The sequence below is a fragment of the Stomoxys calcitrans genome, chromosome 5 (assembly GCF_963082655.1).
Source record: "Stomoxys calcitrans chromosome 5, idStoCalc2.1, whole genome shotgun sequence".
Lineage (NCBI taxonomy): Eukaryota > Metazoa > Arthropoda > Insecta > Diptera > Muscidae > Stomoxys > Stomoxys calcitrans.
This window is the reverse complement of record NC_081556.1, coordinates 42,618,572-42,644,848: the sequence shown is the minus strand read 5'-3', so window position 1 is coordinate 42,644,848 and position 26,277 is coordinate 42,618,572. Positions and strand designations below refer to the sequence as shown.

Genomic DNA, 26,277 nt, shown 5'->3' with positions numbered 1-26,277 from the left:
GTACACTACCTGTTAATTATGTCATGGAAGGAGTTCTCTTCCCAAAAGCTAGAGTACTAAGGAAGGAGTGTCCTTCGTTAGAGAAAGGGTACTAACGAAGGAGTACACTTCCCAAGGGAAAGTCTACTCTAGGAAAAGGGTCCCAAACTCAACCCTACTACGCGAAAAGGGTACCAAACTTAACACTTCTCCAGGAAAAGCGTACAAAAATTAACCCTTCCTCATTAAAAGGCTACTAAACTTAACCCTTCTCTAGAGAAAGGGTAAAAAACATATCCCCTCTCCAGGAAAAGGGTACTAAACTCTTATAGTTAAGAACCATTTAGTACCCTCATCTTACCCTGCTCTTGGAATACTCAACTGAAGGCTTCTCAAGAAAAAGGCTACTATACTTAAACCTTCCCCAGGAAGACGGGACCACACTTAACCTTTATCAGGGGAGAGGGTACCCTTTTCCAAGAGATTGAAACTAAAGCTACCCTTTTCCAAGAGATGGGTACTATAGCTGCCCCTTGCCATGAGAAGGGTACTAAAGCTACTCCTTCCCAAGAGAAGAGTACTTAGCTACCCCTTCCTTCGGGAAAGGCTACTAAAGTTATCCCATCTTTTGGGAAATGCTACTAAAGTTACCCCATCCTTTTGAAAAGAATACTAAAGGAATCATTTGTTTGAGAAATAGTACTGATCTAACCTTGCCCTTGGAATAATGACATTGATCATATTGCAAATTTTGCCCATTAACATACCATTAAGGAACAGGGGCGTACTACTCACATATCAATGAGTGCAGTCCAATTCAAGTTTAAGCTCAATGATAAGGAACCTCCTTTTTATAGACGAGTACGAACGGCGTACCGCAGTGCTACACCTCTTTTGAGAAGTTTTTTCATGGCATAGTACCTCACAAATGTCGCCAGAATTAGGAGGGGATAACAACCGCTGAAAGTTTTTTTTATGATGGTCTCGCCAGTATTTGACCCAGGCGTTCTACAGGAGCATGATTATACCAATACTTACTAACGCCTCATTAGTTTGGTGGACTGCTATGGAGAAAAAGTGCAACATGAGGACCATACAATAGGTTCAGAGAACATGTTGTCTTGGCATAGGCGGAGCGATGAGGACCACGCCCACTAGGGCACTGGAGACTATTCTAGATATCCGGCCCATTGACATATAGATTAAGTGTGAGGCAGCCACTGCGGCTATGAGACTTAAGGCGATCGGAAAATGGATTGAGAATGGGAGCAGCTCATACCATAGCGGTATAATCGAGGTGACGATAGGAAAGTCGAGTGCGAGGAACTGCTGCCATCGGCACAGTCTTGGATTGACGGAACCCTAGTATTGCAATCAGGATGATCATGTTACACGGATGGATGAAAGCTAGAGGACAGAGTGGACTTGGGGGTCTACATTGAGAACCCAGGGACTGAGTTCTGTTTTGACTGCCTGACCATAATACGGTCCTGCAGGCGGAGATCCGGGCGATCACGGAATGCGTGACGTGGTATGGTGCTAACGCGAGGACGTCGAGTGTGAACATCTTTATGGACAGTAGAATTTCCATAAGGGTAATAACAACCGGACGGTAAGATCACAAACAGTCTTGCAGTGTAAGAAGGAGATTAACGCCTTTTCTGAGGATGGCAAAATCCGATTCTTTTGGGTGCCGAGCTATAACGGAGTAAGGGGAAATGAAAGGGCAGATGATTTGGCGGTGAAGGCCGGAGGACTGCCTGCCGAAGCCTGTCGGGTCGACGCAGTCCGAGTTAAGGGAGTGAGCGACAAATGCGCATGCAACATTGTGGAACAGCGAAAATCCCATAGGGGGATCCAGATCGTGAGAAGACACAATTCCAGACATGAACCAACTTCGAGGGGTGGCATTGAACGGATTACTGGCTTAGGTGTATGTCCCTAGTGGCATTGGACGGATTAATATCTGCACCATCTTTTCAACTTAACCCTGCCCTTCGAGAAATGATACCTAAAACAGTTCCTTTCATTCCATTAATGGTACTAAAACTACTCCAGAAGAAACGTACAGAAACTACCTCCTCCCTTCGGGAAAGGATACTTAAACTATGCATTTTCTTTGGAAAAGCCTACTAAAAATAAGTCTTTCTTTGAAAGGGTACTCACACAAAGCTTTCCTAATGGAAGAAGAACTAAATCCACCATTTACCTAGGGAAAAAACTAAAACCACGCTTCTATGAGAGAGTATTAAAACTATCATTTCATTTTGGTAAGTGTACTAAAACTGACCTTTAATTTGGAATGTGTACAGAAGCTGACTTTTCTTTTGAGAGTGTACTTAAACTAATGGTGATTTCGATTCTGAAAAAAAAATGTTACACTAATGTTGCACTTATACGGGACAACATTTTGGGAATGCTGCCTTATCCCTCTCATAGTTTTACACTTTTTACATTTTCAATCGAACATGTTAATATGCCCGTATATTGTAATTTCAACCAAATAATGCTGTAAAATGTAGCAATGCATCTAATATGCCTTTAGCTAAATAAAACGCGATTACTTTTTCCTTTTTTTATGTATTTCTTTTTAATATTTTGCCAAACATTCTACAAATTGTTTTCTTCTTCTTCTTTTCAACCAAAATTTGCTTAAACGGTGGCATGCACATGAGATGATAGCAGCTGATTTAAAGTGCGGCATTCTCCATACTAGCCTAGCCACGGTGTAGAAAATGCAGCATTTTTTCACTTTCAGTGGGCAACACCATTACAAACGAACATTTACCCGGTGGTGGGGTTACACTTTTTTGGAGAATCGAACACAAAATTTCGATCTCAGTGCAACATGTCGAAAAAATGCTGCACTTTTTTTCACAATCGAAATCACCAATAGTTTTACACTTTTTACATTTTCAATCGAACATGTTAATATGCCCGTATATTGTAATTTCAACCAAATAATGCTGTAAAATGTAGCAATGCATCTAATATGCCGTTAGCTAAATAAAACGCGATTACTTTTTCCTTTTTTTATGTATTTCTTTTTAATATTTTGCCAAACATTCTACAAATTGTTTTCTTCTTCTTCTTTTCAACCAAAATTTGCTTGAACGGTGGCATGCACATGAGATGATAGCAGCTGATTTAAAGTGCGGCATTCTCCATCCTAGCCTAGCCACGGTGTAGAAACTGCAGCATTTTTTCACTTTCAGTGGGCAACACCATTACAAACGAACATTTACCCGGTGGTGGGGTTACACTTTTTTGGAGATCGGAACACAAAATTTCGATCTCAGTGCAACATGTCGAAAAAATGCTGCACTTTTTTTCACAATCGAAATCACCATAAGATTTATGTAGTTTTCAAGTTCTGCTGATATATCGCACAATACAAATACGAACATTTATAACCCTGTAAACGCATTTTCATTGGGTTACACTTAAAGTCCGGTAAACACTTATCGATAATCGATGGCTGTTGGTTATCGATATCCATATTAATTGAAAATTTTTGCCAATCACTAACCAAATTTATAAAGAAGAAGAATTTCTTGTTTGTCATCCTGCAAGCGAAATTATACGGATAGTTTATTTAACTTTTTATAAAAAAAAACAACGGCATAAACTAATCATGGCTTTAGCAGAAATTTGTAAAATTTCCGATGCTCCCTACATGCAGATGCGTAACTACACAACCTCGGACTTGGAGAGGGAGAGCCAACAGTACGTTTCCAACTTGACGAATCCATACGTTTTGTCGGCACCACCATTCGAGAATCCCGTGGAGAATTTGAACAAAATACAAGCCTGCAGTGACAAAACTGGCATTAAAATTGAATTTGACCATGGTACCACAACACTGGGTTTCAAATATCAAGGCGGTGTCATTTTGGCGGTCGACTCACGTGCCACTGGTGGCCAATTCATTGGTTCGCAAACAATGAAGAAAATTGTCGAAATCAACCAGTTTCTGTTGGGCACCTTGGCTGGTGGTGCTGCCGATTGTGTCTATTGGGATCGTGTTTTGGCTAAGGAATGTCGTTTGCATGAGCTGCGAAACAAGGAACGTATTTCGGTGGCAGCCGCTAGTAAGATTATGGCAAATATTGCCCATGAATACAAGGGAATGGGTTTGAGCATGGGCATGATGTTGGCAGGATATGATAAGCGAGGTCCTGGTCTCTACTATGTGGACTCCGAGGGTTCGCGTACACCTGGCAATGTTTTCTCTGTGGGCAGTGGTTCTATTTATGCCTTTGGTGTCTTGGACTCCGGCTATCATTGGGATTTGAAAGACGAGGAAGCTCAGGAGTTGGGTCGACGCGCCATCTACCATGCCACCTTTAGAGATGCTTACTCCGGTGGTATTGTACGTGTTTACCATATGACCCCCAATGGATGGATTAACATCTCCAACACTGATTGCATGGAACTACACTACAAGTATGAAGAAGAAAAGAAGAACAAGAAACACTAAATGAAAACAATTTACATATAGTTTCTCAGAATTAAATTCTTGTATTTTTAAATAAAAACAAAAATGGAAATTTGGTAAACCATCTGAAGTCATTCTTTTATTGAAATTATAGCAAAACGGCGAGGGGATACTACAGCATCAAACGCAGCTACAAGATAGGATTTGTCATGGCCTTTTTCCAACAGAAAAAGCAAACGGTCCAAAAGGATTATACTTTCCAAAACAGGGGCGAAGGACATACGTAGAAGATAGAACATATCCAAGTAATGCTTATTTTTTTCCACTTCCGCTGCCAGAGTGTGAACCCTTTCTAATGGTATGTCTTGTAACACAAGATATTTCTTTTTGCATAATTCAACATATTCCCCAAAATTATTGAATTTTTTAAGTTTACCAACTTGTATGGTGTCTTTGAGTTCTGGACGTTGTTCACACACCAACACCTCAAACAAAGATCTGTAGAACAATGATATATTGGGTAGTTCCTTACTGCTTCGAGTGCGATCTATGGATTGGGCTGCCAACATGCGGGCATTTCTACCCAGTTTTAGGTGTTTACTCTGCAGATATGAACTTAGAGGAAAACCAAATTCTTGATTTAAATCGGATATCTGTTTGTTGCCAAAAAATTCTGTGCCCGAATAAATTTCTCTTAGTAAATGATAGCAACAGCCAATGTTACAAACAAGTTTGCATTGAGTTTGATGTTCAAAAAGTTTTAAGCAGGTTGCCGCCAAGTTTCCACAAGTGTGAAGGCCTGTGAGGCATACCGTGGATTCTCTATCAGCATTTGGATAAGTTTGCTCTATTAAATTTGGTAAGTTCAAATCTGTGGTTATGAATTTATCCATAGTTTTGTAGTTATCCAACATGTTGCATGTATCCCCAGCATTTGTTGCGTCGGTTGGTAAAGGTTTTTGTTTTTGCCTTCCCCTTCTGGGTGGTGTAATACCCTTAGATTGCAGCTCAGCTCTTTCTTTAAGACCATTCCAGGCTTTCTGAAAACAACACCTCATTATAAATATGTGTTGAAGGGAAGATGGCAACATACCTTAAGTTTTCTATTCCTTTCTATTGCATTCTCTGTATTGGTGGGATTGCTATCAATGCCTAATACTTGGTAGCCATATTCTAGAGCTAAACGGGAAGACAAGTATCCTTTACCATCGCCAGCATCCACTATAATCGGTATTTTGCGGTCCCTTAGAGTTCCCTGAATTAAATCATTCACCAAACTGGCAGTGATTTCCACCTAAAATTTATTTTGTTTTTATAATTACGGGTATTTAAATTGCAAAAGTATTACCTCATGTCTTTTCTTCTCGCTCAAAAATTCCTTTATGCTTACAATGTTTTCCTCTTGTCGGTAGATTTTTAAAACAGTTTCTTCAAATTCCTTCTTGGTAAGGACAATTTCTGGGAAAGCGGTCAAACTATTTGCTTCTGTCTCTTGCAGAAATGTCAATGTTTGGGAAAACTTAAGCCCACCTTTGCCATCGTTAGTCCAAAATATCGATTCAATACATTCACCTATGGACTCTTGGTTCTTGAGCTCTTCTTGCAATTTTTCGGGGACAAATGTTTGCCAATGGTTGTCTGTTAAAAAATTAACCATATGACAATTCACCCATGGCCAATAGGGGGTCATAAACTTCAATATGGCGTCAAGTCGTCTACATATTTGCGTTATTGACATGGTGACTGCAAGCTAAAAGGAATAATCTTTAGTTTCCTTGGCTATACTTTCTCTTCCACCCGATGCTTTGTTTCCTGTTAAAACCAACAATTTCTTGTTTAGTGTCCTTATTGTCTCCACGGCTCCAATAATATCCGCCTCTGGGTCGTTTTCTTTGGGGAAGGCCACTATGGCCGTTCTTAAGTGTTCCAGACAACGTTTCACTCGATCTGTGTGCTTTGGTTGTTGTTGTAGAGCTACAACCCTGCCAAAAATTTCTCCAAGTTCCTCACCCAATTGTAGGCCTTGTGCGTAGCCCAGTCTATAGCCTTCTTTGTTTCCCTGTTGGCAACCGGCTGCGAAACCTTCGTTATAACTCGCTTCCACCAAGCGATCTTCAGCTAAAGTTATATCGTCAAATAAATCATTTATATCACGTTCAATTTCAGACATTGCAGCAAAAGTAAACAACGTGGACAACAAATTTAAAACAAGAACAGCTGTTCTCCGATAGCATTTCGATAACCATTTTTGATGGCAGCAGTTTTCAGAGTTACCGTTGTGATTCGATGAGGTAAGTTGATGTAAATATACTGGACTGGGAAGCATACTATCGGGGTTATAATGGAAGAATGTCGGTTGATAGCTGTGTTCGGGAATTCAAAAATTTGTGCAAATTTGCGCAAATTTTTACTGGAAGTCGTTTGGGTACTTTATTTGCCAGTAGAAGAGAGTGCGAGAGAGAGCAGATGTTAACAGTTCGAAAATATAGAACGCGCAAATTTATACTGGGACTTTTTTTGCCAGCAGAAAATTGTAACTTTGAATATATGTTTTGTTGTTGTTGTAGCAGTTTGTTGTGTTCTATCTTCCGTCTGCTTGATTCTGTTGAGTGTCAAGACCCAGGAATTCTGCTACTAAGATGGGGTGCGTCCACAAGGATATGGGTCTGAATCGAGTGGATCTGGCTGGGCAGTTAAACAGGTGACGTGTATCGTGGTCCCTGGTTACAATTGCGACATACATCTTGCACGTCGAATTCAATCCTTGCTCTGCAGGAGTTGAGGCGGCTGCCGGAACGTAATTGAGCCAGAACTACTCTGGTTTGCCGGGGGAGGTCAATTTCTTTAGGTGTAATGGGAGGCGGTCGTTCTCCAAGGACTACATTCACCCGGTGCCTATTTACCGCATCTGCTACAGTGTCTGCATAAATGTTGTCTAGACCTGCTTGATATGCCGCTTGATCTAGAGGTTATCTGTTGTAGCGCTGAACCTCACGCTCTAGATCATGTAGATCTACCTTAAGGATTCTGGGCGGTGGATATCTATACACAAGATGACGACTTGGATGGTCTCTGCGAAAGGCATTGCTTAGACAGCGTGTAGTTATGTCTTCGCACTGGTAGGATATTTGTCTCCTGATGGAGGTGGTCCTCATGAGAACTGAGGAGAGGAGGGCGGTATCTGAGTATAATGAGACCACACTGGCGCTGCCTAACTTGCCACAGACCGGCCAAACGCTTTGTACATGGTCAACAAGGTTTATTTGTCTGCACCCCAAGTGCTGTCAGCAAGTGACTTGAGGACTTTGTTTCTAGTTTTGGCTTTATCGCAAATTGCTGTGGCATGTGGGGAGAATGTGTAAGAGCTGTGAAGCCAAGTATTTTGGGATACTTGATGGTCGGAATCATTTCTCCATCGACCATCACAGTCAGCTCTGTATTCACCTCACGCGTATTTGTAGTGAACAATGTGGCTGAAGATTTGGTGGCAGATATCTTCAGATTTCTTGCAGCGAAATATGAAGCAAGTTCGTTGAAGTAGACTTTCAACCTATCGCAGATGTCAACAAAGAGTGGGGGGCCTGATGCCATGATCGTACAATCGCCCGCATATGATACGATCACTATGCCGTCTGGAGGGGGTGGAATGGAGGATAGGTAGAGGTTAAACAGTGTCGGAGATATGACCCCACCTTGGGGAACTACTTGTTCCACTCTACTGTGCTTCGACTTCCTATCCTATCTCTAAAGTCCACAAATGACTGGCGACCACAGAGATAATTCGCGACTCACCGTTTCAGGCCTAGCTGGAGCGACGTGTTAGCGATGTCCTCAAATAGTTTGGCATGGCTGACCGTGTTAAATGCCTTCGATAGGTCCAGTGCCACGAAGACCACGAATACGGCGAATGGCTCTCCTCCTTGCCCTGTCACTCTCGGGTTGCACAATAAATTGACGGTTGAACAACCTGGAGCATCTCTTCGGATCAGTCACGGTTACTTCACCAAAAGTGACTGAGGTCCTGTCATCCTGTCTACCGGGGTTCGAGAGTGACTTAACAGTAGACCACAGCTTGCCTAAGTTATTTTGCTCCAAGTGTTCCAGCCACAAATTCCGCTTATGATTCGTTGACTACCCTGTTTATTTCCAGATTCAGCTTGCTGATTTTGGTTTTAGTGGGGTCCATACAACGAATCCCATCACGCTCGTCTGCGATTACAACTGCTTGCGCCGGGAAATTGGGCCGCACTTGGGGTATTCGACCGACTGGTATAAAGCGAGCGGCTGCTACGTTAATGATGTTTTGGAATTTCCTCTCGGCAAGTACATCCGAGGGGGGCGGCAGTTCACTGGAGCGGCGATTGATATACTCTCTGAAGCCAGCCCAATCAGCCTTCTTCTGATTGATAAACTTCCGGTGCTCTGGCTAGCTGCTACACCTCCTCGTAATCCTGGTGGGGACATCCTCATTCACCGTGCAAAACGTGGAGCCTTCAATCTGCTCTGTCAAAACTATGCCACGCTAATCGTTACCTATGGGAGAATGCCATGAAATGTGATGTGCATTAAAATCCCCTAGAACCAGGCGATTATGGCCAGATAGTAACCCACTTATGTCTGGGTTGTAAGCTTTGCCATTGATTGGGACACAGCTACCAACCGACCGCATGTACACGTTGTATAGCTCTATCTCGGTAGTACCGGACCTGACTGCTATCCCACTGAGTGGAGTATCACGAAGGCCAATCCGCCACCTCCATTCCTTGAGCGATTCTTACGTAGCACTTTGTATCCGTGACAACTGTGCAATCTGCAGGTATTGGGCAGATTTGTCTCCTGGTTCGCTGCAACCAATATGTTCTTCCGACTAATAGGAGCCACAATCTGATCTTGCCACGGAGACCGTTGCAATACAATTGCAAAAATGATACACTTCCCGGCACTAACCTGGCAATATTGGAGCTGGTATGCTGCTGGTGTGTACATAGTCCGACGACGACGACGCTTGTGAACCACAGCTGTCTATGTTCGCACTGCACCTTGCAATATATTCAGTATGACTATATGTTGTTGTTGTTGTTGTTGTCGTAGCAGTGTGTTATACACTGAGGCGGCAGCCCTTGCCGATGAAGAACTCCATCGGGTCACTCCGGTACGTACAACCGGCTGCCATGGGATTGAGTATTCCCGTATTATGTAAGGCCAGAGCAAGATCGGAAATGCACCCACTCCATGCACCAGTTACACCTCCCCGACCGATGATGAAGGCGGTTCTGGCAAACCGAACAGAACCAGAGTCCGGGGTTCTTTTCAATCCCGGCACGGACCAGAAGCGTGCGGAGAAGGCTCTCCGGGATGTGCCTCTCCCATGACAAAAAAAGGACGAACACGTACTCTGAGAGAGCCCTGTATAGGCGTTATTAAAAACCTCTTCTATATCCAAGGAGGCCGCTAAAATTAAATCGCCTACGCCAAATTCCTTTCGATGTAGCCAACCACATCATGAAGGGCACTGTCAACCAACCGACCCTAGTGTGGGCAAGCTGATTGATGCATGAAGTAAGCTCCCATAGTTAAGAGCGGCAGTATTTTTAAAGCAGACTCAGACAATCTATGTATGTTGGGAATCAAAACCCATGACATTTCAACTGGTAACACAATCACTCTAACAACTCACTTTCCCTGGTGCTTTTATTAATTGAGTAGAATTTGAGTTATTTAAGGTATCCTTAACCACAAGTGGTGTGAGGTATTAGCTACAGTCCCTTGCTAGTTGTTTGATAATAAAAAACGGTTCTTACAATGTTAACTCAAAAACGCTTGAATGTGGGAAAATCCAACATCTGACTAGCACATCTAAAATTCTCAAAAGAAATTAATAGCAAGCATTGGAAGACTTTGTATTAGACTTATGAAAAGACTATAGAGCTACATTATAATCGATTTCATCAAATACTTGATACGTTTAGTTAGAAAATGTGGTCAAGATTTGATTTTATTGAAATCTGATTTTTTTAAGGACTCTTTAGTCATTCTAACAATCTTTCATGGAAATAGACCTTCATTTTCCTTACTGATTTAAAGGGTCCTAATAAACGTTCGACTGGTAGGTGTAATGATGAAACACACGTATCCTTTAGATTTTAATTATCCCTCAGTGCCAATGTATTGGTAACCTAATACATTTACCAATGGATGGGAATGAGGAAACAAATTCTCACGCTTATAATAAAATCTATTGATTCGTTTTAAAAAAAATCAATGTTCCATGGTATTTATAAATGAAGGCATAGGGCACATAAGCTAGCTATTATGCTAACTGTTATATGTAATATAACACCACAATCGCAAGGCAAATAGTAATTGCTGGACTCTATCTAACACCTTATCAACTTCACAGACCTGCTGAAGTCCGGGTCTCAATGCGTCAAGCCTTACATTAAAAATCTAATACTGCAGTGGCCAGTGAAGACCATTATCAACAGTACGTGCTCGTCTTTTTTCATCATGGGAGAGGCACATCCCGGAGTGTCTTCTCCGCACGGTTCTGGTCCGTGCCGGGATTGAAAAAATCCCCGGACCCTGGTCCTGTTCGGTTTGCCAGACCCGCCTCCATCATCGGTCGGTGAGGTGTAATCGGTGCATGGAGTGGGTACATTTACGATCTTGCTCTAGCCTCACTTCACCACGAGAGTATAGTCATACTGGATATGTTTCAAGGTACTGTGCGAACATAGCCAGCAGTGGGCCACAAGCGTCGTCGTCGGACTATGTGACCCCCTCGACATCTCCCGTGTGGCAATATACGCAACGGCAGCATCCCAGCCCCAATATTGCCGGCCAGTACCGGGAAGTGTATCATTTTTGCAACTAAACTGCAACGGTCTCCGTGGCAAGATCTAAGAGATTGTGGATTTTATGAGTCGGAAGAGCATATTGGTCACAGCGATCCAGGGAACAAAGCTGACCAACACATGCAGCTTGCACAGTAGTCAAGGATACAAAATGTTACGTAAGGATCGCTCAAGGAATGGAGGTGGAGGATTTGCCTTCGTATACACCATTCCGTGCAGTGTAGACCCATCTCGCCAGCGCCTAACACTAGTGACCCCTACATGGAGTGCATGGGGATAGCAGTCAGGTCTGGTATTGCCGAGAGAGAGCTATACAATGTGTACATACTGTCGGTTGGTAGCTGTTTCCCAATTAATGGCCAAGCTTACAAATCCGACATAAGGGGGTAACTATCACGCCAAAATCGCCTGGTTCTAGGGGATTTTAATGCGCATTACATTTCATGGCATTCTCCCATAGGTAACGATTAGCGGGGCATAGTTTTGACAGAGCAGATTGAAGGCTCCACGTTTTGCACGGTGAATGAGGATGTCCCCACTAGGATAACGAGGAGGTGTAGCAGCTAGCCAGACATTTCCATCCCCTGTTCTCCTGAGTAACGTATCGTGGCAAGCCATCATCTCTTTGGGGTCAGACCACCTCCCCATAATTCTCATCATCGACCGATCACCCAACTTCAAAACCTCTGGGCGCCGGACGTTTATTAATCAGAAGAAGGCCGATTGGGCTGGCTTCAGAGAGTAAACCAATCGCCACTTCAGTGAACTGCCACCCCCCTCGGATGTGTTAGTTGCCGAGAGGAAATTCCGAGACATCATTAACGCAGCAGCCGCTCACTTCACTAGCCGGTCGAATACCCTAAGTGCGACTCAATTTCCTGACGCAGGCAGTGGTACTCCCAGACGAGCGTGATGGGATTCGTTGTTTGGATTCCACTAACCCCAGAACATAAGCGGAATTTGTGGCTGGAACACTTGGTGCAATGTAAGTTAGGCACCGGTTTAGGCAAGTTGTGGTCTACTGTTAAGTTACTCTCGAACCCCGTTAGATGGAATAACAGGACCTTAGTCACTTTTGGCGACGTAACCGTGACCGATCCGAAGAGATGCGCCAGGTTGTTCAACCGTCAATTTATTGGGCATCCCGAGAGTGTCAGGGCAAGCAGGAGAGCCATTCGCCATATCCGTGGTCTCCGAGCCGATGGACAGCTATCACAATTTACCGTGGGCGAAGTTACGAATGCCACCGTAGCGCAGAGGTTAGCATGTCCGCCTATGACGCTGAACGCCTGGGTTCGAATCCTGGCGAGACCATCAGAAAAAAAATTTTCAGCGGTGGTTTTCCCCTCCTAATGCTGGCAACATTTGTGAGGTACTATGCCATGTAAAACTTCTCACCAAAGAGGTGCCGCACTGCGGCACGCCGTTCGGACTCGGCTATAAAAAGGAGGCCCTTTATCATTGAGCTTAAACTTGAATCGGACTGCACCCATTGATATGTGTGAAGTTTGCCCCTGTTCCTTAGTGGAATGCTCATGGGCAAAATTTGCAATTTGAAGTTACGAATGTCATCCGTGACGCCAAATCATCCAAGGCGTTGGGCCCCGACGGAATCTCTACACTGATGCTGAAGAATCTGGATTTACGTGGAGTTGAGTACTTTACTACTGCCTTTGAACACTCTTATAGTTCCCGATGTCTGGAAAATAGGCAGAGTGATCCCGCTACTGAAGCCTGAAAATCACCCGAGGTTGGGTCATACAGACCGATCTCCATTCTCTTACCAGTAGCAAAGACGCTTGGGGCATTACTCCTCCCGAGCCTCGTAGTAGAATTTCCATTCGCCAAGCATCAACCTGGATGCCATCACCGCTCACATTTGCCCTGGCTTCAATCAGCCCAGGCCATGTGATAGGACGGTCCTTGTGGCACTGGACCTATTGAAGGCATTCGACATGGCCTCCCATTCTAAACTATTGGAGGACATCGCCAACACGTCCCTCCAGCGAGGCCTGAAACGCGAACGAATTATATGTGTGATCGCCAGTAATTTGTGGAAGTTAGGGATAAGAAGTCGAAGCACCGTAGAGTGAAACAGGGAGTTCACAAAGGCGGGGTGATATCTCCGGCACTGTTTAACCTCTTCCTATACTCCACTCCGCCCCTCCTCCATATGCGGACGATTGTACGATCATGGCATCAGGCCCCCCCACCCTTGTTGACATCTGCGAAAGGTTGAACCTCGTCTACATCATCGTTGCAAGAAATCTGAAGGGTACGCGGGGTACGCTTTACCCCAAAACCCACCCAAACGGACATGTATACCGATTGGGACAATATAGGCATCAAATGAAAGGTATTTAGGTGTAGAGTACGAACTTGATATAACTATTTGACCTCAAGTGTTAGGGTACCCACCCATTTGAGAGTTAAATACGAATATAAATTATTTTCATACTTGGACCATGCCAAAGCACATCGGGTTAGCAAGTTTTCTATAGAAATAAAATTTTGACAAAATTTTCTATAGAAATAAAATTTTGACAAAATTTTCTATAGAAATAAAATTTTGACAAAATTTTCTATAGAAATAAAATTTTGACAAAATTTTCTATAGAAATAAAATTTTGACAAAATTTCCTATAGAAATAAAATTTTGACAAAATTTTCTATAGAAATAAAATTTTGACAAAATTTTCTATAGAAATAAAATTTTGACAAAATTTTCTATAGAAATAAAATTTTGATAAAATTTTCTATAGAAATAAAATTTTGACAAAATTTTCTATAGAAATAAAATTTTTTCTATAGAAATAAAATTTTGACAAAATTTTCTATAGAAATACAATTTTGACAAAATTTTCTATAGAAATAATATTTTGACAAAATTTTCTATAGAAATAAGATTTTGACAAAATTTTCTATAGAAATAAAATTTTGACAAAATTTTCTATAGAAATAAGATTTTGACAAAATTTTCTATAGAAATAAGATTTTGACAAAAAAAAATTAATTTGGTAAAATTTTCTTCTAAAAGAATAAAATGTTAAGAACATTTTCAAATCATAAACACTTTTACAAAAAAAAAAATAAAGAAATAAAATTTTCCACAGAATTAAGCTTTAACAATTATTTTTAGAAAAAAAGCATTGATAAATTTTTGTACCCATCACTATAGGAATGGGGTATACCAATCTAATCATTCCGTTTGTAACACCTCGAAATATTGATCAACGACCCCATAAAGCGTATATCTTAATAATCTTCTTGAAATTCTAAGTCGTCTGTCCGTCCGTCTGTGAAAATCACGATAGCGTTCGAACAAATAACGATATACGCAAGAAAATTTTGCACAGCGACTCTCCATTGTTGTAGGTCGTTGGGGATTGAAAATGAGTTATATCGGTTCAGATTTGGATATAGCCCCCATATAAACAGAACCCCGGATTTGACTTCGCGGGCACCTACCAGCCTCGATTTTCATCCGATTTGGCTGAAATTTTGGCCCAGGGTTTTCTGTTCTGACTTTGAACATCCATGCAGAGTATGATTCGAATCGGTTTATAATCTGATATGGTCCCCATATAATTCGATCTCCGGATTTGACTTCTTGAGCACCTACCAGACTCAATTTTTTTCCGATTCTCTGAAATTTGGTCTAAGGACTATTATTTCGCCTTCCAACATCTGTGCAGAGTATGATTCGAATCGGTCTATAAACTGATATATCACCCATATAAAACCATTACCAGTTTTGACTACATTTTAGAGGCCTTAAATTTTCATTAAATTTGGCTGAAGGAACCTTTTTGGCTGAAATTTAGCTAAAGGACTTTTGTTTCGCCTTCCAACATCTGTGCATAGTATGATGCAAATCGGTCTTTAAACTGATATAGCCTCACATAAACCCATTCCCAGTTTTGCCTACTTGAGCATTTAGAGGCCTTAAATTTGCATTAAATTTGGCTGAAATTTGACCCAAGGACTTTTGTTTGGGCTTCCATTATCCAAATCGAGTGTGATTTATTTATTATCCCATTTCGCTGAAATTTGAAACAGTGGGTTGCTTTAAGCCTCCCAACATCTGACTTAAATATTGGTCAAATCCGACTATATTTGGATATAGCTGTCATATAGACCGATCTCCCGATAAAGGGCCTGAAACCCATAAAAGCCTTATTTTTATCCGATTTTGCTGAAATTTAAAACAGTGCTTAGTTTTAGGCCTCCCAACATCCGACTAAAATATGGTTTAGGTAGGACTATATTTGGATATAGCTGCCATATAGACCGATCTCCCGATAAAGGGTCTAAAGCCTATAAAAGCTTTATTTATTAGCCGATTTCGCTGAAATTTGCAACAGTGAGTAGATTAAGGCCTCCAAATATAAATATAGATAGGCCCCATATAAACTGATCCCCATAGGTGACTTCTCGACTTCTCCTGGAAGTCTCAATTTTAATTCGATTTGGTTGAACTTTGGCACAAAAACCTGTGTTATGACTTCCAGTACGCGTGCCAAGTATTATCCGAATCAGTCTATATACTGATATAGACCCTTAAATACCAATTTCCCGATATGAGTTCTTGAGACCCTAGATGCCGCAATAAATTCCGATTTGTTTGTTACTAAGTGAACTAAGTGAATAAGAGTAATTTTTTAGCGGAATCCATGGTGGTGGATACCCAAGATTCGGCCCCGTTGAAATGAGCACTTTTTACTTGTTCTATTTTAAAATGTTTTTCCACATATGGTTTTATACTGGGTCACATCGTCTTTTACAATCTGCCAAAACAAAAGGTCATGGTTAAGGAAAACCTTTTGCCTTTTGAGCTGCAATTGTTCATGTTTGGAATATTGAAAACCTAATGTGTAGTTACCAAAAGAACGACAGACGATTCAAATGTTGTGTCGCAATCCCTCTCTCTCTCTTATATTATAGAGAAATTGAATGTACGCCTATAATAAACATAATATCTGCCATAACAAGCAAGACCTCTATTTGGTTGCAGGAGGGCTGGCTTGCAGACAGACGAAGTAGGTATAAATTCAATTCCATTTCATGTTATTAAAGTAAGGCACACAATCGAAATACAAAGAAATGTTTGAAACCATACCTCCCCACAATAGAGCACATTTTCTAGTATACGATAGCGTCCGTCTGCAATCATATTTAATGAAGCTATTTCTCAATTAGCCATATTTGTAATAACAATAGTAAAAAAGAAAAAGAGTTAACCTTAGACTATTATTAGCCAAAGTTGTTGATAACTGTTGAACGGTGTACCTACCTTCCCCTGACATGGTATAACACATTTGTCCATCATATTGAGAAACATACAACAACAATATGCACTTTCGATTTATATACTACTTTACTTCGTCAACAAGAGCGCTAGCTAACAAGTAGGAAGCTAGCACCAAGTCATAGCCAAGCTAAGGAAGCGAGCCGAATTCTAATTTCTTTCTTTTAGTTTTACTACTCACCATGGTACAACGATTTAATATTTCTAAGGTGTTCTCATGGCAATGGCAAATGGTATACAGGAGACCCGCCCCCATCCTCTTCGGCCATTCTGCAATAAAGCTTTGTGCTTAGCAAGTATTTTCTTACATGCTAGACAGTTTCCTAGTGTTTGTTGTGTTCAAAGGACGTGTTTCTGTTCGCATTGTGATTGTGACAATTGGCCAAAGAAATGACATCGTCTGACCTACCACCTCAGTTTAGTGCGAAGGCCAATGTTTTTATTATTGTTAATTTGGGCTGTGAGATGCTCTATGTAATTGATCAACGATTGAAAGCACAAAAAATCGCCGCCGATAAGTCTAAACAAGGTTCGTTAGCAAAAAACGAAAGGATTTATAAATCACATAACAAGATTAAGGAAATAAACAGAGATTTCTTACATTTCTTAAAATATACTAAGGCTGTGCTTGTTGACGGTTATAGTATAAACCCTTTCCTCTGTATAGGCTTATACAATTCGCAGCAAAAACTTTCTTATAGAGATAGATAAAATTGTACGGTGTCTTGCCATTCTAAAGTAATAATTGGAAATGAAAATATTTAACTTCAAATTATCTTATATGAAAATTTTTCTCGGTCAGGCACAAACGAAGCCTTAAAGTATGCTTTAAAAATATAAAAATTATAATCTAATGGCTTATATCCACTATCACAGGATGGAGGGTATGTTAATCTACACAAAATATACAAAAACCATGGACCAATAGACGGGCATCGACACCAAGATTTGTCACAGGATGGAGGGTATGTTAATCTACACAAAATATACAAAAACCATGGACCAATAGACGGGCATCGACACCATCATTTGATCTTTCCATCGGGCTTTTGGTCGTACCGGTTTGCGTGTACCAAAGTATTTCCCTTCAAAATACTTCTTTGCTGGAGCTTCTTCATCCATTCTGACAACATGACCTAGCCAACGCAGCCGTCGTATTTTGATGCGTGGAACTATGCTATCGTTGTCATACAGCTCGTGGTTCATACATCGCCTATATTCTCCATTAACGCTAACTGGTCCATTTATTTTATGAAGAATCTTTCTCTCAAACACTCGAAGTACTACGAAGTTACTATCTCAAAGTTGTGGTTCCCAATTTTCTCCAATTTTATTCTGCTCGGTTGTACAAGATGTTTTGGGAGTTGAAACCATGCATTTCGTTTTATCTCCATTTACAGCCAGACCCATTTTCACTTTTGATCCCAAAGGCAGAAGTTACTACTTCCAGTGATCGACCTATGATGTCGATGTCATCGGTATAGGCGAGTAGCATGTGTTCTCTTGTGATTAGTGTGCCATATCTATTCACATCTGCATCTCGTATAATCTTCTCCAGCAGGATATTAAAGAGATCACACGATAGGCTGTCTCTCCTCAGACATAGCTTGAAATACCTTTGAACGTAAAGGAGTATTGAAATCGGCTTTGTAGTCAACAAAGAGATGGTAGGTGTTGATTTGTCCTTCTCGGGTCTTTTTCAGGATTTGGCACAGTGTGAATATCTGGCCCAGGGTGGATTTACCAGGTCTAAAGCCGCATTGATAGGGCCCAATTATCTCATTGACTTTAAGTTTTAATCTTTCACACAGTACGCTCGAGAGTATCTTGTATGCGATGGGGAGGAGACTTATTCCTCTGTAGTTGGCACATTCCGTCTTGTCTCCTTTCTTGTGTACGGGACATAGTGTGCTGAGGTTCCAATCATCGGGTATGCGTTCTTCTAGCAAGATTGCGCAGAAAAGCTGATGTATACGCCTTATCAACGTGTCGCCTCCGTTTTTATTTATTTATTTATTTATTTATTTATTTATTTATTTGGTTTCACATACAACAAGATTTAAAATCTTATAATTACAGTATGTGATTAGAATCGTTATTCTAACAAAAGGGATCATTAAGTTCGGCTTTAATTTTAATTACATTAGCAATAAAAATCAATAATCAATAATTCATTAACAATAATTAATTGAGAGGAAGAATAGGAAAAACAAATCACTTAATTTATAGGCTTTGAAAGTATTTTGTAAGATTTTGTTTGAACTTATTTGCGTCGCCATTAAGTTGTATTGATGATGGGAGGGAGTTCCAAAGACGGGTAACGGTGAAGAAAAATTGCCACTCCGATACCAGCAATTTATGGCGCATTGGTACAATTAAAATCCTTCTGTTGGTTCTACCAAGCTGCAGTTTATCATACAAGTACGATGGTGTTTTAGTATATATAATTTTGTGTAAAAGTACCAGTGATTTAATATTCAGAACGTTTGCAATATCCACTCCATACAGGCTTTTACGAAAAGCTGAACAACTCTCAAATCTTTTCAGTCCATAAACGTATCTTAGGATCGAATTGTATGCAACTTCTAGTCTATGTTTGCTTCTTGAATCGCAGTTTGTAAATAATTCGCTTCCATAAATTAGAACCGGTATAAGATAGGATTTGGCCAAGAGGGTTCGAATGTGAATAGGTGTAAAATATTGTGTCTGGTATAACGTTCTCAGCATACCAAAGACTTTTCCAGTGGCAGCAACAACATGATCACTCCATGTTAGGGTTTGATTAAAAATAACGCCCAAGTTTTTTGCCTTGGGAACTTGTAAAATGTTTTGATTTCCAATCTTGACCAAATGTTCGCATGTAACTGCACTCGTTCGGTTATTTATAAGTAAAAAGTTTGATTTTTTGGGATTTATCATAAGATGGTTTGCTAGGGCCCACGAGTAAATTGCTTGTAAATCCGTATTAAGCTTCATTATACCCTCAGAGATTTGCGATTTGGGACAGTTTAAATATATTATCGCCTTTATATATAAATATATGTCGTTAAATATATGTCGCCTCCGTTCTTAAATAGTTCACTGCTTCAAATTTCAGCGAAATCGGGAAATAAACACTCGTTACATGGAGCAAATTTGCCTATTAAAAAATTATGGCAGAGGAGGCTGCCGTAGCTCAGATAGTAGCATGACCGCTACTACGCTGTACGCCTGGTGTTCGAATCCTGGGCAAAACATAATAAAAATTTCAACGTTAGTTATCCCCTCCTTGTGCTGGCGACATTTGTGAGGTACTATGTCATATAAACCGCAGTTCAACCAAAAATGTGTTGCTCTGCGGCACGTCGTTAGTACTCGGCTATAAAATGTTGGTCCCTAATCATGGTATGTGTCCAAAATCTCAAATCGGGAGATCGTTCGATGGTGGTGGGTCTAGCTGGACAGCTAAACAGGTGACGTGTATCGTGTAGTCCCTGGTCACAATCGGGACATATGTCTTCTACGTCGACATCAATCTTTGCTCTATAGGAATTGAGGCGGCTGCATCTGCCGGAACGTAATTGTGCCAGAACTAATCTGGTTTGCCGGGGGAGGTCTATTTTCCAAGGATGGTGTATCACTAAGGTCAATCCCCCACCTCCATTCTTTAAGCGATTCTCACGTAGCACCTTGTATCTGTGACAACTGTGTAGGTGTTGGTCAGCTTTGTCTCCTGGAATATGTTCTTCTGATTCATAAAACCCACTATCTCGTCGATCTTGCCTCGGTAGAAAGATACACTTCCCGGCACTGGCCGGGGAATATCGGGGCTCGGGTGCTGCTGTTGTGTTTGTGCTGTGTATATGGCCGCACGGGAAAGGTCGGAGGTGTCACATAGTTCGACGATGAGGAAGCACCCAGAACGGTATAGCAATGAGCATTATAGAGGCAAAAACTTTGACATACAATCAATGTGGTGTTCTTCGTTATCACGAGAAGCTTAGCTGGGAGTTACCGGGTTCGTTCACAGATTGAGGTTAGTGGAATGCTCCATACGGAGTAGCTGCAATTGCAGTCACGGACAATCAGCGGTATTGAGTGGAGAGTCTCAGCGAGAGGCCAGTAGCACCGGCCCTTGCTTAAGTACACCGACACTGACCGAGATGGTGGAGGCGGTACTGGCAAACCGTACAGAACTAGTGCCCGGGGTTCTTGTCAATACCGGTAGGGACCAGAGGCGTTCGAGGAAGGTACACCGGGATGTGCCTCCCCCATGACGTAAACTGAGGCGGCAGCCCTTGCCGATGTAGGGCTCCATCGAGTCAATCCGGTGCGTACTACCCATGAACATTCCTCTAAGGAACAGGGGCAAACTTCTCACATATCAATGAGTGCAGTCCGATTCAAATTTAAGCTCTATGATAAGGGCCCTCTTTTTTTATAGCCGAGTCCGAATGGCGTGCCGCAGTGCGACACCTTTTTGGAGAGAAGTTTTACATGGCATAGTACCTCACAGTGCCAGCATTAGGAGGGGAAAACCACCGCTGAATTTTTTTTTTTCTGATGGTCTCGCCAGGATTCGAACCCAGGCGTTCAGCGTCATAAGCGGAGATGCTAACATCTGCGCTACGGTGGCCTCCCAAATGTAGCGTTAGTAAAGCGATAACCGACGCTGAACATTTTTCCGACTTTCACGCCGGGATTTGAAACCATGCGTTCAAAGCGTTCACGGCGTCATAAGCGGACATGCTAAATTCTGCGCCACAGTGGCCTCCACCATAGTAACCTAGGAAGTTGTTATTTAGCTCTTCAAAAATGTTTTTTAGAAACAATTTCTAATTTTTAAATCATTTAAAGCATTTACTTAGTTATCTCACCATTTTCCGCTTTCAGTTTTACACGATGTAACCTCAGTGCTGCTGGAACCAAAATTCATTGAATCTCTGATAGTGGGCTCATCATCTGAAGGCGGTCAACTTTTGGCCGAGGAACATTGCAAATTCATGCTCAAAGACATTGCCACCTGCTCATTGATGCGTCTCGACGAGGTGTCTATGGATAAATTATGGAATCTTATGACAATGATTTACAAATGGCAGCTATTCCACACGAAATATCAATACCAGCTTATGGATATAACTTTTCGTCATTTGGCCTCAATTGCTCAATTATATCCCGAGGAGAAATATGCTCTGCTAATTGACTATACCAAGAATACCCTATTGGATTTTTGGAATTCATGTACAGATGATGAACAGAATCGCATATATGCCACCAATATATGGTGGTTGGATGGTTTCAGCATTAAAATTTCCCTATTGATACGTTTGGGGTTTCAGGCTATGGATGGAACATTTTTTGCCCAGGTCGATGAAACATATTTCAATGATTTTCGTGATTGTATAGGGGAAAATATTTATACGAAAAGTGCCGAAATAGCTCAAACAAGGAGACAAGAATTGGCGGCTACCACAGGCGTTAGCAATTCGGCAAATTGTGTTAATCAATTGGCAGATATGTTGAATTATTCACCAGCTACAGCTGCAGCTACGGCGGCAGTGGCCGGCACAGATGCGGAAGATTTTAAACCCTTAAACTTTCAGGATTTTCAAAAGCAATTTGAAAAAAATTTACAGCAGTGTAATATACTCTTCGAGGATTTGGATGTTAATGTGGTGCATAAAAGCGGTGCAGCCAATTCATCAACCAGTTTGGAAAGTGATGCCGCAGGAGGTTTTGTACACTTGAATGCCACCTACAATCGTCAGAGTTTGGAAGGTATGGCGGCCGCTGCTACGCCTGATACCCAGCTGGCGGCAAACAACAGCAGCGATAATCAGCCAACATCGAATGTAATCAATAGACAGCTATTGGATTTGTATAGCAAATTGAACTAGTCTGAAATGTTAAAACAATCAACAACAATAACAAGAATCTTTTGTTTGTTAAACTATTAAAATATGTATGTTTCAAGATTTATTTTGTTGCTTTTGTTCTTATTTCGTTATATATTCTGTTTGTTGTTATTTTACAATTAACAAATTGTTTGCGGTTAGTACAGAGAGTTGTTGAGAAGGGTAGAAAAGGAGATAAAGAGATTGACGGTTTAGAAACTAAAAAAAAAAAATTGTTAGCGAGTTGAGTTCCAGATCTTAATGATAATGCACAGTGCTGCGTTTAGTTATATAAGGGCAGATGGTCATCAGATGATCATCCACAAGGCCTCCTCAAAGAGGCAACTTCTCTTGCAACTTGCTTGCATTTTAATTAAAAAAATATCGTTACATTCAAATGTTTTGCTTTCTTCACTTTTTTTTTTTTTTTTTGTCAAAAACTAATTATAAAATAAGGCGAAAAACAAAATAAAAAAAACTCTAAAAGCAATTAAGGAAAACATAGAGAAAAGATGTCGGTTGTTTTTTATCTTAATTTTCTTCGTTAAAAAAAGGGGTTTAGGCTACTACATGCAAAGTTATCTTTCTGTTGTCGGCCAAATTGTAGAACTGGCAAAAGTTTTATTTGCAGTTTGATATACTACTTCGTTTGTCTGTCGGTCGGTCTGTTTGTCACTAAAAATTACGTTGCTTCTGCTGCTGCTGATATCTTTTCTCGTTATATTCACATATGAAGGGCATATATAGGCTTTTGAGAACCTACATACGATCTGTGTTTTGTCAACCTAGGGTTTGTTTCGTTATGCGGTTGTTGCTGCTTCTGCTGTTGGTAGCTATCTTGGAGTTGCCTGTGGTTGTTTTTGTTGTGGTTCATGCATTGATTTGTTTCTGTACCTCCGCCTTGACTTCTGTTGCATTAGTTGCGGCTTTTATCTCAGCCCTAAGGGACTCTTCCAGTTCTTTTTTGACTGCCGTAAATTTGGCTTCTGAAGTCTGATCAAATAGGTTGGCATTACTCTGATTCATTTTTGCCTTGAGAGGAACTGCATCGACCAAAATGTGCAAAGCCATTTTTAGACTTTCTTCGGCTGAACTGATTTGATGGCAGGGATAGTTCTCACCATGTTTGGTCAGAAATTCGCAATATTTTCTATAGTTTTTCAGTGCAAAATCAAAATCGTAAGCTATCAGGCTAGCCGTATCAGTTTCATCAATAACATGTGGTACAAATAGTTTGGGTTGAAGTCTTATAAATGTTGGATAATCCCTTTCACATGCCTCACATTTGCACGTGAAACGATATTGTATCGATAGAGTTTCAATGCGTTTCGATTTGGGAAAAATTGCAAAATGAGCTCTGCAAATAAAGAGAAGAGAAAATGTTTCAATTAATTGGAAAAATAGAAATAAACTAGGCCCCCTTTTCGAAGCAAAAAGAAACGAATTGAGATAATGGTTTATACGGGAGTAGGTAAGGTTGAAAAGAGGTTGCGGATGTGAATCCGCCCCATGCCACTATGGACATACACCTAATACAGTAATCGGCTTGTTGTGCGCTTTAAATACAAAAAAAAAGGAACCTCGAAAAAAAATCTAAGTTAGGAATTCCGTGCTACTTATAAAATGCAAATATTGCCCATGAACATTCCACTAAGTAACAGGGGCAAACTTTTCACATATCAATGAGTGCAGTCCGATTCAAGTTTAAGCCTCCTTTTTATAGCCGAGTCCGAATGGCGTGCCGCAGTGCGAAACCTCTTTGGAGAGACATTTTTACAAGGCTTAGTACCTTAAATTGTTGCAAGCATTACGGGGGGAAAACCAAATGCAAATTGCAAATTTTGCCCGTGAACATTCCGCTAAGGAACAAGGATTCAAGTTTAAGCTCAATGATAAGGGGCCTCCTTTTTATAGCCGTGTCCGAACGGCGTGCCGCAGTGCGACACCTCTTTGGAGATAAGTTTTATATGGCATAGTACCTCGCAATTGTTGCTAGCATTAGGAGAAGAAAACCACCGCTGAAATTTTTTTCTGATGGTCTCGCCAGGATTCGAATCCAGGCGTTCATCGTCATAGGCGGACATGCTAACCTCTGCTCTACGGTGGCCTCCTACTTACAAAATCCTTAATTATTTTTTATGCCACGCCACTAAGTTGGTTCATATCTGGTATTGCGCCCCCACCTAAGTGCCGTTATCTGTTAGACGCGAAAGCCGGGCAATGACAAAGGAAATGCTGAAACTTGCTGCACCGATTTTACATAAGTGAGCTCGTAGTCCTATGTGTCCTGTTTTGATACCGAGAGATATACTGATCCACTTCTTACTTCCTTTCAGTAATAGCCTCCTCTTCTCATGATCTGGATCAACCCAAAGGGTTTTTGCCGTTCTACCAACCGTTTCGCAGTTCCACAGGGTTGCATGCGCATTAGTCGCCCACTGAGTCGACCCGAAAGGTCGCCTACTGAGTCGACCCGAAAGGCTTCGGGTTAACCAATTTATTGACAGCAGCTTTATAGCACACCGCCAAATCCAAATTCTTATGTTGCACTTTTTCTCCAAAACCGTCCACTAAACTACTGAGGCGTAAGTAAGTATTGGTCTAATCACGCTCCTGTAGAGTCAGTGGACTATCCTCGGATTCAGGCCCCATTTCGAGCCTACGGCCCGTCCACATAGTCCACATAGCCGGGGGAGGTCAATTTCTTCAGGTGCAATGGGAGACGGACGTTCTCCAAGGACTACATTTCCCGGTAGCTACTTACCACTTCTGCTACCATGTCAAAATGAATGTTGTCTAGGCCCGCTTAATACGCTGCTTGATCATCAAGGTGTGGCGGGGAAAGAAATGACCGACAGGCTGGCTTGTAATGGATCGTAGTTAAGTGCAAATAGTGCTAGGGAATCAGTGAAAGTTCCCCCCTGTGAGCTTCTTGGTAGGATGGACGCTTTCCACGCTGACCTTATGAGGCATGAGGAGTCTGAGGGATCTTGATCTCCGATTGTCTATAAGAGTTTTCACTAGAGGTGTGCACGTTTTCTTAAGTGCGAACATTTGGGAAATTATTAGATATAACCACGTAAAACTAACCCTTACTGACATGGGTATACAAGACGTAATGGAAACACGTGAGAAGTGGACCCGGTACGCAGCCTACATACACGATGTAATGACAGGAAAAACGGTTTACCGGTTTACCAGTACGTCTTTTTAAGCGAGATCCCAATCAACCACGTGATCGTGTGTGACCGTGATTGAATTAATATTCTTCTGCGTGAGTGATGCTCACGGTACTATACTGTCTACGTTAGCTATGAAAATAGGGCGTGGGCTGATGATGAGTGTTGCAGGGTGGTCAAATATTTCGCGAAACAGGACGTCACTTATCCTGGGACTAAGGAAGTTGATAGGTATCCTGAATGGTCTTTGCAACGTCAGGTCTTCGACATCGCTCAGTAACTCTGGATGTTGTGTTGACTAGTATGAGATGGAGATGATTAAAAAACGTTTGTTGTTGCTGAGCCACACGGTTTTATACGAAGGTGACGATCCTCGTCTAGCTCCTATAGGTGAGCATGCTCTTTCGGTTCAAAACAACGATCGTCGTGGGAACATGACGGCCATTGGTTATTACAAGGCGCCAATAACTCACCTTTTTATATCGAGCATCATAAGCATTCAGTATTTATGCAAGTGTCGGTGAAACTCGGCCTCTCACAAAGACTTTTCGCTCGATAACTCTGATTGTCCGCTACGGCGATTGCAGCTACTCCGTATGGAGCATCCCACTATCCGCAACCTGTGGACGCGGCCGGTAGCTCGCAG

The 26,277-nt window shown here is 41.4% G+C and overlaps 5 protein-coding genes across 5 annotated transcripts in view; 2 read left to right on the top strand and 3 right to left on the bottom strand.

Annotated features, from left to right (window-relative positions):
• The first annotated feature begins 3,504 nt into the window (after positions 1 to 3,504).
• On the top strand, positions 3,505 to 4,547 carry LOC106090580 (proteasome subunit beta type-5). The gene has a single exon (XM_013256815.2). It carries the CDS (start codon positions 3,614 to 3,616, stop codon positions 4,457 to 4,459), a length of 846 nt encoding a protein of 281 aa, XP_013112269.2. The 5' UTR covers positions 3,505 to 3,613; the 3' UTR covers positions 4,460 to 4,547.
• Positions 4,478 to 6,155, bottom strand: LOC106090579 (probable methyltransferase-like protein 25). The gene is made up of 3 exons (XM_013256814.2): positions 5,766 to 6,155; positions 5,511 to 5,711; positions 4,478 to 5,457 (listed from the first exon to the last, which is right to left on the bottom strand). Exons 1-3 carry the CDS (start codon positions 6,153 to 6,155, stop codon positions 4,549 to 4,551), a joined length of 1,500 nt encoding a protein of 499 aa, XP_013112268.2. The 3' UTR covers positions 4,478 to 4,548.
• A 12-nt stretch (positions 6,156 to 6,167) lies between these two features.
• On the bottom strand, positions 6,168 to 6,623 carry LOC106090581 (uncharacterized). The gene has a single exon (XM_013256817.2). The coding sequence runs from the start codon at positions 6,585 to 6,587 to the stop codon at positions 6,168 to 6,170; it is 420 nt and encodes a 139-aa protein (XP_013112271.2). The 5' UTR covers positions 6,588 to 6,623.
• Positions 6,624 to 16,922: 10,299 nt separating this feature from the next.
• LOC106090578 (protein OSCP1) lies at positions 16,923 to 22,537 on the top strand. Its single transcript, XM_013256813.2, has 2 exons — positions 16,923 to 17,108; positions 21,452 to 22,537. Exons 1-2 carry the CDS (start codon positions 16,970 to 16,972, stop codon positions 22,453 to 22,455), a joined length of 1,143 nt encoding a protein of 380 aa, XP_013112267.2. The 5' UTR covers positions 16,923 to 16,969; the 3' UTR covers positions 22,456 to 22,537.
• A 341-nt stretch (positions 22,538 to 22,878) lies between these two features.
• LOC106090576 (SET and MYND domain-containing protein 4) overlaps positions 22,879 to 26,277 on the bottom strand; it is a 6,508-nt gene continuing 3,109 nt past the window's right edge. Inside the window, 1 exon segment of the mRNA XM_013256812.2 lies at positions 22,879 to 23,809. Coding sequence (XP_013112266.2) covers positions 23,323 to 23,809 — 487 coding nt within the window. The 3' untranslated portion in view covers positions 22,879 to 23,322.

Excerpts from the sequence above, each read along its gene's own strand:
- LOC106090580 (XM_013256815.2), top strand. The coding sequence starts at position 3,614 with ATGGCTTTAGCAGAAATTTGTAAAATTTCCGATGCTCCCTACATGCAG.
- LOC106090579 (XM_013256814.2), bottom strand. The coding sequence starts at position 6,155 with ATGTCAATAACGCAAATATGTAGACGACTTGACGCCATATTGAAGTTT. Across the intron at positions 5,712-5,765 it reads GCGAGAAGAAAAGACATGAG|GTGGAAATCACTGCCAGTTT; the intron begins GTAATACTTTTG and ends AATAAATTTTAG. Across the intron at positions 5,458-5,510 it reads AAAGGAATAGAAAACTTAAG|AAAGCCTGGAATGGTCTTAA; the intron begins GTATGTTGCCAT and ends TGTTGTTTTCAG.
- LOC106090581 (XM_013256817.2), bottom strand. The coding sequence starts at position 6,587 with ATGTCTGAAATTGAACGTGATATAAATGATTTATTTGACGATATAACT.
- LOC106090578 (XM_013256813.2), top strand. The coding sequence starts at position 16,970 with ATGACATCGTCTGACCTACCACCTCAGTTTAGTGCGAAGGCCAATGTT. Across the intron at positions 17,109-21,451 it reads CGCCGATAAGTCTAAACAAG|TTTTACACGATGTAACCTCA; the intron begins GTTCGTTAGCAA and ends TTCCGCTTTCAG.